At 45.6% G+C, this 16,524-nt stretch overlaps 1 protein-coding gene across 1 annotated transcript in view; it reads left to right on the forward strand.

Annotated features, from left to right (window-relative positions):
- Positions 1–15,304, forward strand: part of NLRC5 (NLR family CARD domain containing 5) — a gene marked incomplete at its 5' end in the record, with an annotated part of 41,286 nt that extends 25,982 nt beyond the window's left edge. The window contains 20 exon segments of the mRNA XM_030512674.1: positions 558–641; positions 1,524–1,613; positions 1,697–1,759; positions 2,652–2,735; positions 3,195–3,278; positions 3,901–3,990; positions 4,915–4,980; positions 5,399–5,482; positions 5,559–5,642; positions 6,255–6,341; positions 6,669–6,752; positions 7,448–7,531; positions 8,732–8,815; positions 9,651–9,734; positions 10,795–10,878; positions 11,874–11,957; positions 12,054–12,137; positions 12,679–12,762; positions 13,767–13,850; positions 14,986–15,304. Coding sequence (XP_030368534.1) covers positions 558–641; positions 1,524–1,613; positions 1,697–1,759; positions 2,652–2,735; positions 3,195–3,278; positions 3,901–3,990; positions 4,915–4,980; positions 5,399–5,482; positions 5,559–5,642; positions 6,255–6,341; positions 6,669–6,752; positions 7,448–7,531; positions 8,732–8,815; positions 9,651–9,734; positions 10,795–10,878; positions 11,874–11,957; positions 12,054–12,137; positions 12,679–12,762; positions 13,767–13,850; positions 14,986–15,067 — 1,654 coding nt within the window.
- Positions 15,305–16,524: the final 1,220 nt, after the last annotated feature.

Consider the following 16,524-nt stretch of genomic DNA (forward strand, 5'->3'; position numbering starts at 1 on the left):
GTGCTTAGATAAACCCACGCTTTCCACTGTCCTCTCTTTTCAAACATGGCCTCTCGTAAGTCTATCGTGTCAGTGTGTAAACACCTGAGAACACAAACGCATTTCGTAGTCTTCTTCAATCATATGACTAGACACAAGTGGTGCCACCTCAAGGCCCTGGCTTGCAGTATAGCTGCAGGAAGAGCACCTGGCCCACTAAACCATGAGATGAACTCCTGAAGAGCTGGGCACTCCAGAAGTAATAACAAATAAAACCAGCATAATACCCATATTTCATGCAATAAATACATCAGTAGCATGACTTTATAAATTTACAGTAATGAAAAAGTAAGACTCTTAAAACTGGAGAGTTAATTGGCTGTGGGATATAGAGAAGCACAGAGATCAGCCTTGAGGGGCTAAATCTTACACAACTTTTAGGGCATTTCTGGACATGTTCTTTTTCAGAATTTGCTCATGCACATGTGTGTGCACACCCACACCCATGTATAGTTTATAGAAATACTTACAGATTGGCCCAGTTTCTCTTAGAATTTGTTTCCTTCCATCTTTTACAGTCTGTCTGGAAATTCATTGAGTGACCAGAGCATTGAGAGATTACTGAGCTTCCTGCCATACCTCTGTCATCTGAAACTACTGAGGTAATGTTTGGGGTCCCTGTTCTGATTGCTGCCAGGAAACATTGGTTTGGAAAGTGCTAATACCACAGCATATTTTAGGAGCATTAATCTGTAATTGCAGATTAACAGGCTAGGCAAAGAAAATGCAGAAACTCCTTCACAACTGTTCCTGTTTTGTTTCTAGAACCAAAGCAGCACTGAACCATTTTTCTTTAATGATACATAGAGGGGGAAAAAAAAGGGTAGGAGGAGAAATACCCACCTTAAGCACAGCATCCCTCACTTAGCAGGTCCCATGGAACATGACTTCCAGCATCTATAGCACATGTAGGACGTGTTGGTTGACACATGGTGGCAGCACACACCTGTGTGGTCTGTATCTCACAGCTCTGCCCTTGCATGGATCTGGCATCCTGTCACACTTGATACCAAAAGGTTTCCTGGCAGCATATCAGCCATTTAGTTTGGGAATTTAGGCTAGAGAGGTGCTGTCAGGGGCTAAGGCACTCCCACCACGTGGACAAAAAGCCCATAACGAGCTTGGTCATCTTTTACAAGATATTGTAGCATAGGGGAGCTGCAGGTGTTGACAGACTGAATTTGCTCACTCAGGAGGTTGCTTCCAGTCTGGAGCATCTCTACTTCAGTAGCCCTGAAGAGGAGTTCAGTGTAAACCCTTGGTCTGTACTCACTTTTTAGTCAAAGGAGACTAAACGAGACTCTCCTTTTAGTTAAAGGAATGCTGGGTGCCAGTGCTCAAAACTTTAGATACTGATCTTGAGTTAAATGAGGTGGATCCAGCCTTTTGCATTTCAAAGTAAACAATGGGGAAATTGGCCTGTGTGTATTGAAACTTTTCTTGGGAGATGATTTCATTATTCTTTCTTTCCCCTCCTTTTTCAGTATTAGGAATAACACATTTTCACCATGTTGCACTGTCCTACTCATCAACTCCATCAACCTGTGTGAGCGGATCAGAATGGTAGAAGTCCGGTAAGATGAGCCAGCAGCACAGCTTCAGAGCTTCACATCTTTAAAGAGCGTAGCTGAAGGACTGTCTTCTGTGTTTGCTTCAGGTCAAGTGAAAATGCTTTTTTGCATCTAGGAGCAACCATGCGAAGCCAAAAGACATCCTGCAGGTACTGACATACAACACTTAATTATAATTCACTTGTTTTGAGTGGGTTTGAAACACTACTGCAGGTAGCCAAATCTCCTCTTGTATGAAGAACTCATGGGCTGGTGGTCAAGGAGCTTGGGCTAGTAGCTGAAGCTCTGTGGCTCAATTCAGCTGCCTAAGTGCAGCTGAGTACCATTTGGGTATATTGGGATGGCAGAAGCCTATGCCTTTCTTGAGTGGCCACAGGACTACTCATATTAGGAAGTTCTTCCCTGTGAGGGTGCTGAGGCCCTGGCACAGGTTGCCCAGAGAAGCTGTGACTGCCCCATCCCTGGCAGTGTTCAAGACCAGGTTGGATGGGGCTTGGAGCAACCTGGTCTAGTGGCAGGTGTCCCTGCCTGTGGCAGGGGGTTGGAACTGGATGAGCTTTAAGTTCCCTTCCAACACAAACCAGTCTTTGGTTCTATGATCACCTTGAGTTGCGCCAAAATCTGCTGCACAAGCAACTGAACTGAGCCATAACCACCACATTTTCTAAATGTGTGCCTCAAATTCTGGGTGATAATCTCCATGTGAGCATCAGTGTGGTGTGTATGTGATACATGTCTGTAGCCTCTCTGGGAGGGATGGTTGCTGGGTGCCTCTGTAGAACACTGAACATGTCTCCAGTTAGGCATCATGGAGATGGCAAAAACTGTGAAAAGATCTGTTCCCCACTTGGGGTTTGTCATTACTAACCTCAGGGAGGCGTTGTGAGAAGTGTCAAACACTGGCTCACCTAAGGGCATTCATCTCAGTGGATGTTGCACAGAGTCTGGTGTAAAAATGCAGCTGCTGATGGGTAGCTCTCACTGCTCAGGCTGAGCATGGTTGCCGGCTGTGCTTTAACTCTCTTGCTGTCTCATACGCAGGGTGACGGACTGTGCCATTGGTCAAGGGCAGATAGATGAGCTCTGCAGAGTCCTGGAGCAGCATGACGGGCTGGCAGAAGTGGAGTAAGTGTGAGTTGGGTTGTTACCATGGCCTTGAACAGGAGTCACTGAAGGAGAGCTGAGTTGGCATGGCTCAGCGCTGTCGGGGGTTTCCCAGCCCGTCTGCATATGGATGTGTGCGCATTCAGACTGTTTAGAAATAAAATTGATCAGTAATCTTACAGGTTCTTTTAATATACTTTTTAAGAGGGCTTGAGCTGCTGGGACAGCTTCCTTGAGATTTTAATTCTGTGGCTGTTTTGTGGCATTTGTTTCTTCACCTGAGCTCTGCTCTGAGCTTGTGTTCAGAGCTCTTCAGCTGAGCTTGCTCTGGAGCTTATGCATGAGGTAGATTTGTAGGGCAGCAGTAAGTTTTAGACAGAGCTTTACTGGACGAGCTGGGATTTAAGTCCAGGAAGCTTGGCTTTTTCCTTCAAAGCTTCTCAGCTGAGTTTTGATTGGCCATCTTCTTCTGCCTTTCAGTTTCTCCAGGAATCAGCTGGGACATGAAGGCCTGAGGTGCCTCTTGGACCACTTGCATCAAGTGCCTTTTACCTGTTCCCTCAAGTAAGAAGACATACTGTGCATCTGAGGTGCCCTAGCAGAAAGGTGTTCACGCCATCCTTCCTGAAGCTGGTTGTCACGCTTCTTGCCCATTCCTGCCTTAGGAAGTAAGGTCTGAGTAAGCCATGAGCACAGCTCAAGACCTCCAGGCCAGGGTGACCCAGGGTCTGATCCAAAACCTGCTGAAGTAAGTAAAAGTCTTTTTGTTAGCATCAGCAGGAGATAACAGGGCCCAGAATGGGGTAGCATGACAGAGGTTGATCCAGCCCCCTGAGTTTTCAGTTCATCACTTTGTTGTGTACATTGTCCTCTTTGAACAGTTCAAGGCCTGTAGGTGCTGTGAGCTTAGCTGTGCCCTATACCAGCCTCTCCCCTTCCATTTTGGTGGTGAAGCAACTGCTCCGGCAGTCAGCTGCTTCTGTAGTGCAAGAGGCAAGTTGCGCTTGCTGTGTCAACCCAAATCACCAGTTCTGTTTCTTGGAGGGGTTTGGTGCATTTAGCACAGCTGGAGTGGGCCAGCACCCCGCAAACTGATGTGCCAACTTCAGTTTTGCCTCTGTGGCTGAGGAGCCTAGGGACAGCCTGCTTCTGAACACCTGAAAAAACGTCCTTCTCTTCTATGCAGTCTCAGCCATAATGGGATTTCTCAGGATGGAGTTCTGTATCTCATGAATGCCTTTGCCACATCTGGAAATACCACTGAAGTTCAAGCCAGGTGTGTGTTTCTCCTCACTAATGTCTGATTCTTCCCTGCATGTTTTCCTCTTAATTACTGAATAATGATGAGGGCTACATTTTCAACTACCTTTATGTATAAGTGCATGCAAAGCTTTTGTTTATGTCCATTTCTGCTGGCCAAACATAGCTTCCAAGGAGGAAGCTAGCAGAACTGTTATTCCACAGGGGCAAGTCGTCTCTGTGTAGAAGGACACAGGTATTCAGCTGTGCTAGTTGTTGTCATGTATTTGTAAAGGAACCTCCTCAGGGCAGGAGTCAGCATTTGCTCTCTAAAACTGTCATCCCTAATTCACTTCAGTATGTGGAGATTTCATGAGTGAGTCTGTTGAAAGCAACATCCAATGTTCTTTACTTGTATTTGTGTCTTTATCTCCTTTCCTCCGTGGCAAAAATAGCCTATGGGTTCTGGGCTTTTTGCACTGTTTTTCTCATGGATTCTGTTCACAAGGCCATGCTGCAGAACTGCCCTTAGCAATATTTATGTTCATGTAGACCATTCAATTGTTGTGAACCAAATTTAACCAGGGTCACTTCCGTTCATACCTGCAGGTAAATGTGGGTGCTGAATCTTCTGGCTGAGATGCTTTAAAGCAGATCAGTCTCCTGGTTTGGCTCTTCCCAGCATGTGCTAGAGAGTGCAGGGACAGGAGGAGGCAGACAAAAGCAGGGCAGCTCAGGATTGCTTCTCGAACCACTAGTGCTGCCTTACGCCAATTTAGCATTAGCAAAACCTCATTTTCCTGGGCTGGTTTATTGTAGGGAGAGGTGAGTCGGGCCAAGTGCCCCTGTCACTGCTGCACTGTGTTGCTTTGGGCAGTTTGATGTATTATTAAATTCTGACCACTGGGAAGGATAGTCATTTTCCCTCCAAATCTTACACTCACATGTCTTCTCTGTGCAGTTTGTGCTCCAAAGCAACTTTAATCATCAAGTTGACAAGCAGAGATGACCCAAGAAAGATTTTGAGGTAATGGTACAGATTTTTTGGTGTGATTTCTTTAACAAAGGTGGTATCCTTTTTCTAGGGGCAAGGCAGACAAAACCTCTTGCAGCCCCTAGCTCCTGTCATGGTGATATTTTACATCACAGAGAATCCCACATCCCTTTGTCTTACTGCTTCCCCACTGACTCTCACTTAGGAACCTGTAGGTGTGCCTACACAGGACAGGGTGCTACAAGAAGCTGCACCATTAGCATACACATATGTTGTATTAGAACATCTCAACAGATGCTTTTGAAATGCTGCCACAATCTTTTTTGGAAGCCCTGCAAGGTATTTAAGGTTTTGTTCTCTGTGGGGAAAGATTGTAATGCCTGAAATTTCTGGGTCAGAAAGCCTGAACAGTTTTAAGGAACTCAGACTATTTTCCTTCATATTGTTTTAGACTCACAGAGTGTAAATTTCAACCAGAACACTTGGAAAAGTTGTGCTTGCTCCTGAAAAAATGCACTGGTCTGACAGAGTACATGTGAGTTAACGACTGCTTGAACCCATTTGGGTGGGCTCCTTTGTAAGCTGCTTGTTACAATGAGCTTTGGTTCTAGATCCTCAAATAACAATGTGACGGTCCAGGCTGCAGAAAGACTTTTGCATTCACTGAGAAAAAATCTGGGTCCTCTGAAAATCAGGTACTGTGTCACTGCGCTGTTTTAGACACTGATCTGAGGCATCTGGTCATCTAAGATCTACTTTTGTCAAAACCAAAAGTGAACTGTGCTTCTTCCAAAGATAGGTAGCGTTGGCCTGAGAAATTCTCAGGGGTGACTCTAAGTTATTGGTATTTTGGCTTTATCTCCTTCTTACTAAGCATCATGTAAAGCTGTAGCCATAAACTGTGCTGTGTAGACCCCTACCTGCCTTACAAAGAAGGTTGCTAATTCTAGTGAACACATTCCTAATGTGTTCTCACCAGAGGTCTCACCAGAGCGTCCCACAGTTCACCTGGGTAACAAATCCTTCACTTCTCCCAAGGTGCGTTGTGTTAGAACACAAGGGCCAGGTTCCCTCTCATTGCTGTCAGAGGTAAGCAGGCAGGAGAGAACTTGGTGTCTGTGTCCTCCTTTGCAGGGAAGCTCAGCTGCTTCTCTGTTCCCAGTTTGCATCCTGTTTCCTATGTAGTCATTACTCAGATGAGCAAAGCAGCCTTTTCATGCCTAACAGTGCTGAGCACTCAGCTGACAGAGGCACAGATGGATCCGTGCATGTGACTAAAACAGAGCTGCCTGTATTCTGCTTTGCAGCATAGAAGAGCATTGGGTATGTAAAGAAAGTGTCATGAACTTTATTGACCTGGCTGTCCAGACCTGTGGAAACATTACTGAGATCATGTAAGTAACAACTCAAGTTCTGGTATCTTCCAGATATTTTCTTTTAGCTTGGTACTTTTCAGGAAATGGGATTGAAGTGCTTAGAAGATTTGTGATTGCACACCTTAGGGGTTTAGCGGAAAGGAGACCATGTTCCTGGTATCCCTTTGGAGAAAAGGTGCCCGGACTAGGCTGGCTCTGGTAGTAGTTTAACCACTGCACACCTCTTCAGAGATAAGCTCTGTAAGAGGCTCGTGTAAGTATGTTACTGCACCTTGCTTCTAGCCTGGCTTATGATACTGAATAACAGGAGCTTAATGTTGATTTTCCTGGGAATGTTGTTTCCAGCTTGAACCATAACAGTATTGGTAATGATGGCTGCTCCAGACTCACAGAAGCATTGAGGAATATGCATTACATGGAGAAAATCAAGTAAGTTTCTCCTTTCTTGCAGTCCTTAATCAGCAGAGAGGTGACCACTAGCGCCAGCATTTGGAGAGACCCAGATGTGCTTATACACAATGTTGTAACAAAAGCATGGAGGTTGCAAAATGCTCATGTATGAAGTACCTTGTGCCAAAGGAAATCAGAGCTTGACGTTCAGAAGAGGAGAATTTGGTCTAACCCCACTCTGGTGCAGTTATGTAGAAAATAGTTTAAGCAGACTCTGGATTTAAATCTTCTCTGGAATTCCTGGGATGCAGAACAGGGCCAAAGGCTCTCCTGGGAGAGCACCAAATCCAGCATTCTCCTCCTCTGAAAAGATGTGAATCTAGAGCCAGCCCCAGGCTTGCTATGCTGTTTTTCCTCCTGCTCTAGCCAGATGCTGTCCATTCTCCTCTGCAGTAGTTTGGAAAATAATACCCCCCTGTTGCCTGTCTTGGTATTCTGGCTGAAGTAATTTCACACCCATTAACAGATCTGGTGATTTTGATTGTTCTTTGCAATTTTTAGTGCCTCATTAACAGCTATTAGTTTTTAATGAAATAGTTGAGACAAGCAGCTCTTTGATTCTGCTGCCAAGGTCGGAGGTGTCATCCAGCAGACGGGACATGTTAAATAAGATCTCATACTCTGCCTGGTTGTTAGCATTTCCTTTTATAGCACAACCTTTCTTCTCTTTAAAGCTTAAGCCACAACGAGATTGGAAATCCAGGCCTGATAAATCTAGCTGCTGTCCTGCTGGAAATGCAAAACTTTAAGAGAATCAAGTGAGTCCCTTTGTTTTGTTTGCAGTGGGTTTGGTTATGGCCACAGATGGTGAGAAAGCCTGTGTGGGAAGCCTTGTGCTGCCTTCATTTATACAATATTTCACCTTCCAGCCTTTCAGTGTAATTGAAAAGCTGTACCTGATACAAAATCACAAAGTCCTAGAATGGTTTGGGTTGGAAGGGACCTTAAAGTTCATCCAGTTCCAACCCCCTGCCATGGGCAGGGACATCTTCCACTAGACCAGATTGCTCCAAGCCCCATCAACCTGGCCTTGGACACTGCCAGGGATGGGGCAGCCACAGCTCCTCTGGGCAACCTGTGCCAGCACCTCACCACCCTCACAGGGAAGAACTTCTTCCCAAGAGCTCATCTCAGTCTCCCCTCTGTCAGGTTAAAGCCATTCTCCCTTGTCCTGTCCCTACAGGCCTTTGTCAGAAGCCCCTCTTCAGACTTCCTGTAGCCCCTTTAGGCACTGGAAACTGCTCTAAGGTCTCCCGGAGCCTTCTCTTCTCCAGGCTGAACAAGCCCAGCTCCCTCAGCCTGTCTCCAGAGCCAGCCTTCACTATCTGTTTGCGCAGAGATGTCTGGCTCTGTTGTGTCCTGGAAAGTAAATCTGCAAGGTTGTGGGGAATTGTACACGTCTCATATTCATACAGCAGTTTCCTCAGGCTCTGTCAGGTTCCCAGTGTGGTGGTCCCCAGTGTTCCTACACTGCTTGCTTTTACTGGTGGAAGTAGAGCTGAAATTGAGAATTTGTCAGACAAAGTGAGGAGACAGTCTCTAGAAAAGGCTCACTCTCAGAGACATGGATTCAAACTCTCACTCCTCCATGGCAGCAGAAATTAGAGCATCCAGGCTGGTTTTTAAGGGCTCTGGCCTATGCCTTATAATCTTTTGCAATTAAAAACCTGGCAGTGACTTGAACAAGAGAAGGAAATTCCCAGTTCTGTCTGAGAGAGGGAAAACTGCTCCTTCCCCCAGTACCTGCAGGGGCAGGAGTGACTGAGCACTAAGCAAAGACACACTACAAATCCCCAGGCTGTCTTCCGGAGACCTGTGCCTCTGGACACACCGCTGCAGCCCTGTTTAGTCCATGGTTGACCCAAGTCTGCCATCATGCCCAGCAAATAGTGAAATACTTTAAGTTGGTACATTCTGGTTCTTGTTCAATCACTGAGGGTCTTTCATGCTTATTTTAGCCTTTCAGGGAACAGCCCTAGTCCTGCTGGAGGGGAGAAGATGATGGAAGCTCCCGCCTATTGCAAATGCATGGAGGAGTTACTGTAAGTGTGTTATTTCCAGTGTCGCCTCAGGAAGCTGGGCAAAAGTCAGGACATAGAAACCAAATTTGATATGACTCCAGTAAAGCCAAAATCAGTTTTACCACTGGTTCTTAGGAGAGCAGGGTAAAAACTCACAGCAACATAGGATAAATATGTGTGGTGCTGGGTGTGGAAGATTTGGGATTGGTTGTTCACTCTGAGATTCCCAAAAACCGTACATGATTGTGGAAGAGCTGAATCTGTGGCTTAATGAGCAGTGGCACAGGCATATGGGCTGGACAGTACTTGTGTTGCCTCAGAAATCAGCATTAATCCATATAGCTGGAGAAATGGAGGGAAGGTGACAGACAGAGGCTTTCCTCAGCCAGACGTATTATCAGGCATTCCATTCTAGACCAGTCTATAGAACATATGTGCCCTCTCATATTAAATAAATCAAATTAAAAAGGAACAAATGAAGAAAAGTTACAGTTAAAATGGTGGACCTCTTCATCACACCTTCAAATTACAGTGTACTGGACTAAGGCACATATTAAAAAGTACAATTTCAGTTTAATTCCAGCTCAGGACAACTCAAAGGGAGATCAGTGTGCTCCTGAGGAGTGCAAGTCCGTTTTACTTCCCTGTTTAATTTCTGCTGCAGGATTACAAAGCCTAGTTGTCCTTTCCCCCCACCCTCATTGTCCTTTGAATCATGGACATTAGCTCCTTTCAGCATAGTTCCATGTGCATGTGGGTGAGGAATGGGGGTCACAGATCCCTGAAGGTGACGCACAGGTGAGGAATGAGGCTCTGTAGATCACTGCCAGTAACATTTAATTTCTGCTTCTTCCAGACTATCTCGGAATGTTTTTGGAGGTAGGGCAGCTGTGAAACTTGCCCGCTGTCTGCCTCACATGACCAACCTGAAGGTTCTGCAGTAAGTGTCAGCCTCTGTCCCAGGAAAGCTGGTTATCCTGGGAATATGTGGGATGGTTGAAAGAAGGCATAGGAGAAGGCATAGACTGCAGTGGTGCACTGGTCTCTTGTTTAGACATGATTTTCAGTGTGTCAGGATTGGGAAACCCTCCACAATTACTTTGAAGCCTCAAGTCACATCAACTATTCTTGTGTGAACTCTTACAGTGTTAACTTTAGAGATGAACCAGGCATTCTATATACAATAAAATAACCCTTCTGATGGGTTATTTTAGCTTCTGATGCCTCTGGCTGTCCTCTCGTTCTAGTGTACTGTAAACATAAATAGGAGTACCTTTTGTGGTCCTCACTGTTTTGTGCAGGTACCTGTGAGTCATTTTTAACCCTGAATTCAGGGATATTATATTTTTAAAGCTTTTATGGAGCCTTTCCAGGGCTCTAACATGCAAGACTTTCTCACACTGTTTTACAATAGCAAAGCAAGAAATGTGGGAGCGAGAAGAGCTCAGTAGGCTTAGTTAGCCTAGTGGTGTGTGTTGCAGCCTGTGCCTAAGGTATCATCAAAAGATAGCTTAAAAAGGAATCCCAGTGGTGGGAGACTTTAGTCCTCTGGGTAGGTTCTTTTCTTCACTGGAAAGGTGTTAAAAAATCTTCAGACATGAGATTTCCCATCTGCTCTTTGGACTGTTCCCTACTCATGCCGAACCAATCCCATGTGCACAGAGCTGGAGACAGAGCCCTGGTGCTACTGTGCAGCTGTAGCTTTTGCAGTGGCTGGCTGATTGTGCTCCTGCCTTGTGAGCATGGCCAAACCCATGAACTTCCGTGTCCTTAGGGCTAAGGGTCACTGACAGCAACTGGACATGCTAGCCACAGTGCTGACCCCCACTGCTGCCTCCCTGTTTTCCAGGCCCCTTCATTAAGATTAATCCACAAGGATCCCAGGTTATTACCAGCTGGTTCAAAAGAAGTAGCAGTTATCTTCTTGACAAATTAAATATGAGCTTTTGTTACAGCTTTATTCTAAAATAATCCTCCAATGCTTATGTTTCTTTTGTTAGCTTGCAGAACAATAACACTGGGGCAGCAGGAGGGATGGAGCTGGCCAGAGCTCTGGTGGTGTGTGGGCTGCTGGAAGAGATCAGGTAGGACACGGCAAGGTGCACTTGGATTCGTGCCAAATGGATGTATTGTATCACTCTGCGGGTGGGAATCATCCCAGCTCACTGGCCTGAGACCATCGCAGGGGCTCTGTCCATGCTCAGGGTGACTCTGTGGAGGACAGTCCCACACCTCTCCTAGACACTTCACATAGGAGGTGGAGTGAAGGTCACTGCAGTGCTCTGCCTGTGGGGCAGCTTGGATCACTTTAGATGTTAAACCTTGTCTGCCTGTGCTGTTTGCTGGGTTTGTGTGGCCACGTGCCTTTGAACTACTGTATTCAGTGACCTGGGGAGAGATAAAACTTCTAAATATGGAACTGAAGAATGGAAGTAATGTGAATTTACTCTTCCTGCTGCATCCATGATGCCACTGTTCTTTGTTACTGTGTTTATTGTTAAATCAGAAGTTGAATTAGGGTGTTGGTAATTTAGGTGTGAGGTATGTTAGAATAGGGGAGATATTGCCATGGTTTGTGTCTGCTGGTAGATGAGAACAGAGCAGCACACCCTGGTGAAGGCTGGGAGGCAGCTGCTCCCTGTGTCTTTTGAGAACCATGTCTTCTTCCCACTTTCCCTTACTGTCATCTCCTCTCAAGACACACCAGTCATAACTACAGTATAACTTCTTATTTCCAGTTTCAAATGCAACACCTGATGTGCTGCAGGTCTGTCTATCTTAGCCAGTAGGTATAACCCCACATTACTGTCTGCAAGCAATTCACTGCTGAATGGAATTATGTTGTGGACACATGTGTTATGTGTGACAGCAAGGCTGTCATTCCCATTTTACTAAGCGGGGAATTGACCTTGCATTGCCATGTGCCAGTCTGGCTTGCCCCTGCTCTCTAGAGTCTTCACTTAGTCTGGGTACTAGTTATTGACTTTCTAATTCACATAGTTATGTTTTGGTGGTGGCTTTTCTCTGGCTGTACCTGCTTTTCTGTGGCTGTTCAAAGCTTTTCCATTACTCTTAACAGTTTATCAGAAAATGACCTTGGGGAAGGAAGTATCTATGCCCTGTCCAAGGGGCTGCCATACTTTGAACACCTCCGGAAGATTGAGTGAGTACCAGAGCAGAGCATCGCCAGCTTTGGTTGTATTCCCCACTGGTTCTGACACCAGCACAATGTGCCGTTTTTCTCTCCCCACTGCTTCAGCTTGAAACTCTGTGGAATCACTGATGATGCTTCAAAATCACTTTCTCACGGCTTCCGACAATGCCCTTCCATAGAGGAGATAATGTGAGTGTGGGGATGGATGGGGGGAGACCCTGCAATGCACAGGTCACTCTTGTTTTAATGTCTGCTTCTATTTTCAACTGCAGTACACTTCTGATCTTTCTAAATACTTACTGATACCTACCACTAAGTAGTTTTTAGTGATAAATTTAATAGTAAATTACTAATTGACATAATTCACTGCTAAAAATGTTGTGGTATAACTAGCAACTTATCAGAGTTGCCCTGGAGTAGAGCTCTGTGCTCAGCAGTCATTTCCATCTTTTTCATCTCATTCCCTTGGTCTGCAGGACTCCAGAGATAACCACAGTCCTCAGGCTCTGTGGTGACACTCCCTGGTGTCTTACCATACACGGAAATATGTGGTAAAACTGAGGAAACTCCGCAAAATGAAGCTTGTAGAGCAGGGGAATGTTTACCTGCCATGATATGAAGGGGATAAGCTCTTGTAAAGAGGCTAATCTGTGAGGGGTAGTGTCACAGCACTGCTTCTGTTCCCTTGTGTTTTACGACTGACTCACAGTTGGGATTTCTTGTGTCTTAGACTCTCGTGGAATGCCCTTGGAGACGGAGGAGCGCAAGAGTTGGCCAGTGTTCTCCCAGGGATGGAAAAGCTGAAGCTGTTAGAGTGAGTACAGCCTTGAGAACAACCCGAGGAAAATCTGTTTTTTTGTTGTTGAGCCTTCAATCACACGACTTCCAAAAAGGCAGTGTACATTAGGAACAATAGACAGACAGGCTTCGTGCCTGCTTCTTCTTGCTTAGCCTGCTCCATGCACTGAGGGCCAGCCTTGCTTGAAGTGGCCCTTGTTTTCTTTAAGGTGTTTGCAGCATAGGTGTCTGAGCAGAAGCTAGTCTGTGAAGGCCTCCTGTTTGAGTTGGGGAAGACAAACTGATACTTGTCGAACATGACTTATATCACCTAATGAGCTCAGGTGAGCTGCCTCCTGCAAGCTTCTACTTCTCTTCAGTGTCTGGGATGGTCTAGATGGGTACTGTGCTCAGAGAGCCTTCCGTTGTGAAAGCCTTTATCAAGGCAAGCAATCCATCCCCAGGATGGAGCAGCCACATTGTGGGCATTGGGCCATCTGAGTTCACAGGAAGCTGGGATGCAGCTCCTATGCTGGAACTGCAGTGCAGCCAGCAGTGGGGATCCATGTGGCCAGCACATGTAATGGCCTGGTGGCATCACAGCCCAGCCCTGTTAATGGGAGAGATTGTCATCTTCTGCTCAAGAACTGTTTGTGGAGCTTTCCTCCCTTTGGAATACGTGGTACATGTCTTACATCCCTCAGCTATATGAAAATACTAGTCTGTGGGTCATAAGTTGAGCAACTGAGTTTTGTTTGTCTTGGACAAGGAAACTACATAGTAGAGCCTGGCTGTTTTGCAGGTACAAGCAGGAAGGTTGTGGCTGAAGCAGGAGAAGTTGTTAGTAGCATTTTTTGGCACCAAGCTTGCAGTGGGATCATTTATAGTGCTCCAGCAGCAACACTTCTGCTTACAAGCCCTGTTGCTAGACAGAGGTTACATGGAGTAGTGCAGACAGGAGAAGCAGCCAGGGATTATTCAGCTATTTTCCACTTTTGATTTGGTTTTGGATTTTAAAACTCTCTTTCATTTTTAAAACAGTCTGGAGAAAAATCGCATTGGTACCTGTGGGGCCACAAAGCTGGCAGAGGAACTTGTCAAGTGCCCAGAAATTCAATTCGTAAGGTGAGCAGTTCTCATGGAGCTCTGTGACTGGGTATTGGCTCAGCAAGGGGAAGCTGGGACAGTCTTGGGACAGTTGTGACCATGCCAGCCTGCTGCCCTGGGTTAGCTGGCATGGAATAGGGTGTTGCAGGGGATGCAGACACAAGCCAAGTAAGCCAAGTGTTTTCTAGACTAGCTCCACCTCTGCAGAAGGTTGGGGAAAAGGGACTGAAAAGCTTACTGGCTTGAAATGAGGCAAAAGTGAAGACCCAGTTGTGTAATGTCCCTATCAGGAAGTTTGTTGCATTTTTTCCTGTAAGTTTTCTTTCTCTCATTACATCTGGTTTCACTTCTGAGATATATTCCTGCTCTGTCATACTCTGTTCTGGGATCTGTATCTCACAGATACTTGGATGCCTGATGTTTCCCACTCTTTGTCATTGCGTCTCCAAGGCCTCCACTAGAAACCTCCTGTAGGAGAGACCCCACTCATCCTTCACTCATTTGAAAAGTTACTCTTATGAGAGCACCTCTGAGAACTTTCTGGTTACACAGGTCCCACAGACAAGTGCCTGCTCCTACCTGAGCTGTCTCTTTGCTCCAGAACTGGCTCTATCTTCCTCAATAGTGAGAGAATCCAAGAGCTAGAGGAATGTTTCTGGTCCCAGATGGAGCTTGGGGACCCTGTGTGCTTGCTCAGCTTGGTGGGCAGAGCACAGCATGCAGTCCCTTTGACTCATCGGGGCACTCTACTTCACAGATTGAAGGCCCAGTATGGGCAGCTTTGGGGTAGATTCCGCCAGATGAGGTAGATGAAGAAGTGTGGCTCATGTCAGTCAGGTTGCTTGTGTGTAACTTGGTTCTTCCTCCGCTTTCTGAGATCCTAGTGGCCTGAGGACTTTTCAAAACCTGAAGTCTCTCTCCCAAGCTATATGAGTCCATCTCAGTGGGCAGGCAGCTGCTGGGTTGCTGCTGTGTTGCTGGGGTATGGCCATAACTCAATCCTGTCTTGCTGCGTTATAACCATACCTTAATCCTGTCTCACTGTCAGGCCTGTTTTGATGAAATCCCAAAGCTGCCTCTTTCACTGTTTTCAGCATGCCACGCCTTGCTCACCATGCTTAGTCCTGCAGTAACATGTCTGCTGTTGTTGTAGGCTGTGGGACAATCTAGTGCCCAGAGGCGTTGCTGAGAATTTGGCAAGCCAAGACCCAAGACTGTGTTTCTCCTTCTACTAGCAAAGAAAAGCCTTTGCCTGACTGGGAATTGATCTTCACACCCCCCGCCCTCAAATATTGCACTGAAGAACCAAGGAGATCGAAGTTCCTACATTTAAAAACTGTAACTATTAGGTCTTCCTCTGCTGCATTGAATCAAGTGTGAACACTTTGTGGTGTTTTGATTTTTGTGAGCTTTTATTGTACAGAAAAGCAAAAGACTGTGAAGAGTTGCTGCTGAGCAGGCAGTGTTCTTGGTGTAAAAACGTTGAAACTCTCTTCAAGAGGATGAGATGCATCTGCTCAGGCATTCAGAAAGCCAAAATCGTATTTCATTATCTTTAATCTCAATTAGAACACCCACAGGGTGTTCCAGTGGAAGAATCCTCCGGGAGAGGATGTAAAATTATTTATGTAAAATTGTGAACTGTTGACCCTGCTCAAAATGCACTCGACAGGCTGTTTGAAAATGGTGTATAACCATGTGTGAAATACCTCTATGATTTTTAGATGAAAAATGGTGATAAGTGATTTTGTTTGCTTCACAGCAGGCTTCTTTTCATCCAGAATTGCCTCTGTTTCCTAATAGAAACTTCAGGACTTAAATTTCAAATCATTGCCCCAAAATGTTCAGTGTTTATGCTGTGATAATATGGAAAGGCTGATGTTGTCCTAAATTTCAGTGAGAAACTTTAAAGTACTATGGTTGTAAAACACTTCATCAGGAAACCGTGACTGCTCTGTGTGAGATGGTGTGCACTACTGACTATTTTCACGTGGGGTTTTGTAGACTCAATTGCGCTATACTCATTGAGGTGAAGTGAGGGGACGGTCAGCTTGAAACATTGACACATGATGGATCCTTCAAGCCTCTACTATCCCCTGAATCCCAAAGCCTACATGTCACTGGGCAATAGATGTTGGACCTGTGGGAACTGAGGGAGAAAATCCCAAAGACTCTGTCTGCTGCTCAGCAGAGGGGACAGACCACAGCTGCCCCATGCTTTCCTTGTGTGTTTGTGCTGTAAATACTCAATCATTGTAGTGGATTTATTTATGCAGTGTTTGCCTGTGGAGACACAACTGATCTGATTCAGGCATTTGGAATGAAATGGAAACACTGGTCCAGCAGACCTTTGGGCAGAGGGTGTGGGCAGCTGGTGCCAGTTATTCCTGGGGGAGCCACTATCCTTCCTTATAGATCCCTGTGAGATACTGACACTGTGGTGTAGTGGTGGGATATGTTTTGCAGGGACTGTACTCTGAAAAGGGTTTAAAAACAACAACAACAACAAAAAGGAGTAAAATTCCTTATCAGGCCATAACTCAATGCAGTAATCAGTCAAGAGATTAAAACACTGGAATGTAGGAAAAACTTCACCAAACATGGCCTCTATTTTCACCCCGTATTTTCAGATCTAGTTTGCAGATGCAAATCTTCCCAGTGCCCATCAGAGGAAACTTAACACGAAAGGCAC

The sequence above is a fragment of the Strigops habroptila genome, chromosome Z, assembly GCF_004027225.2.
Source record: "Strigops habroptila isolate Jane chromosome Z, bStrHab1.2.pri, whole genome shotgun sequence".
Taxonomy (NCBI): Eukaryota; Metazoa; Chordata; class Aves; order Psittaciformes; family Psittacidae; genus Strigops; species Strigops habroptila.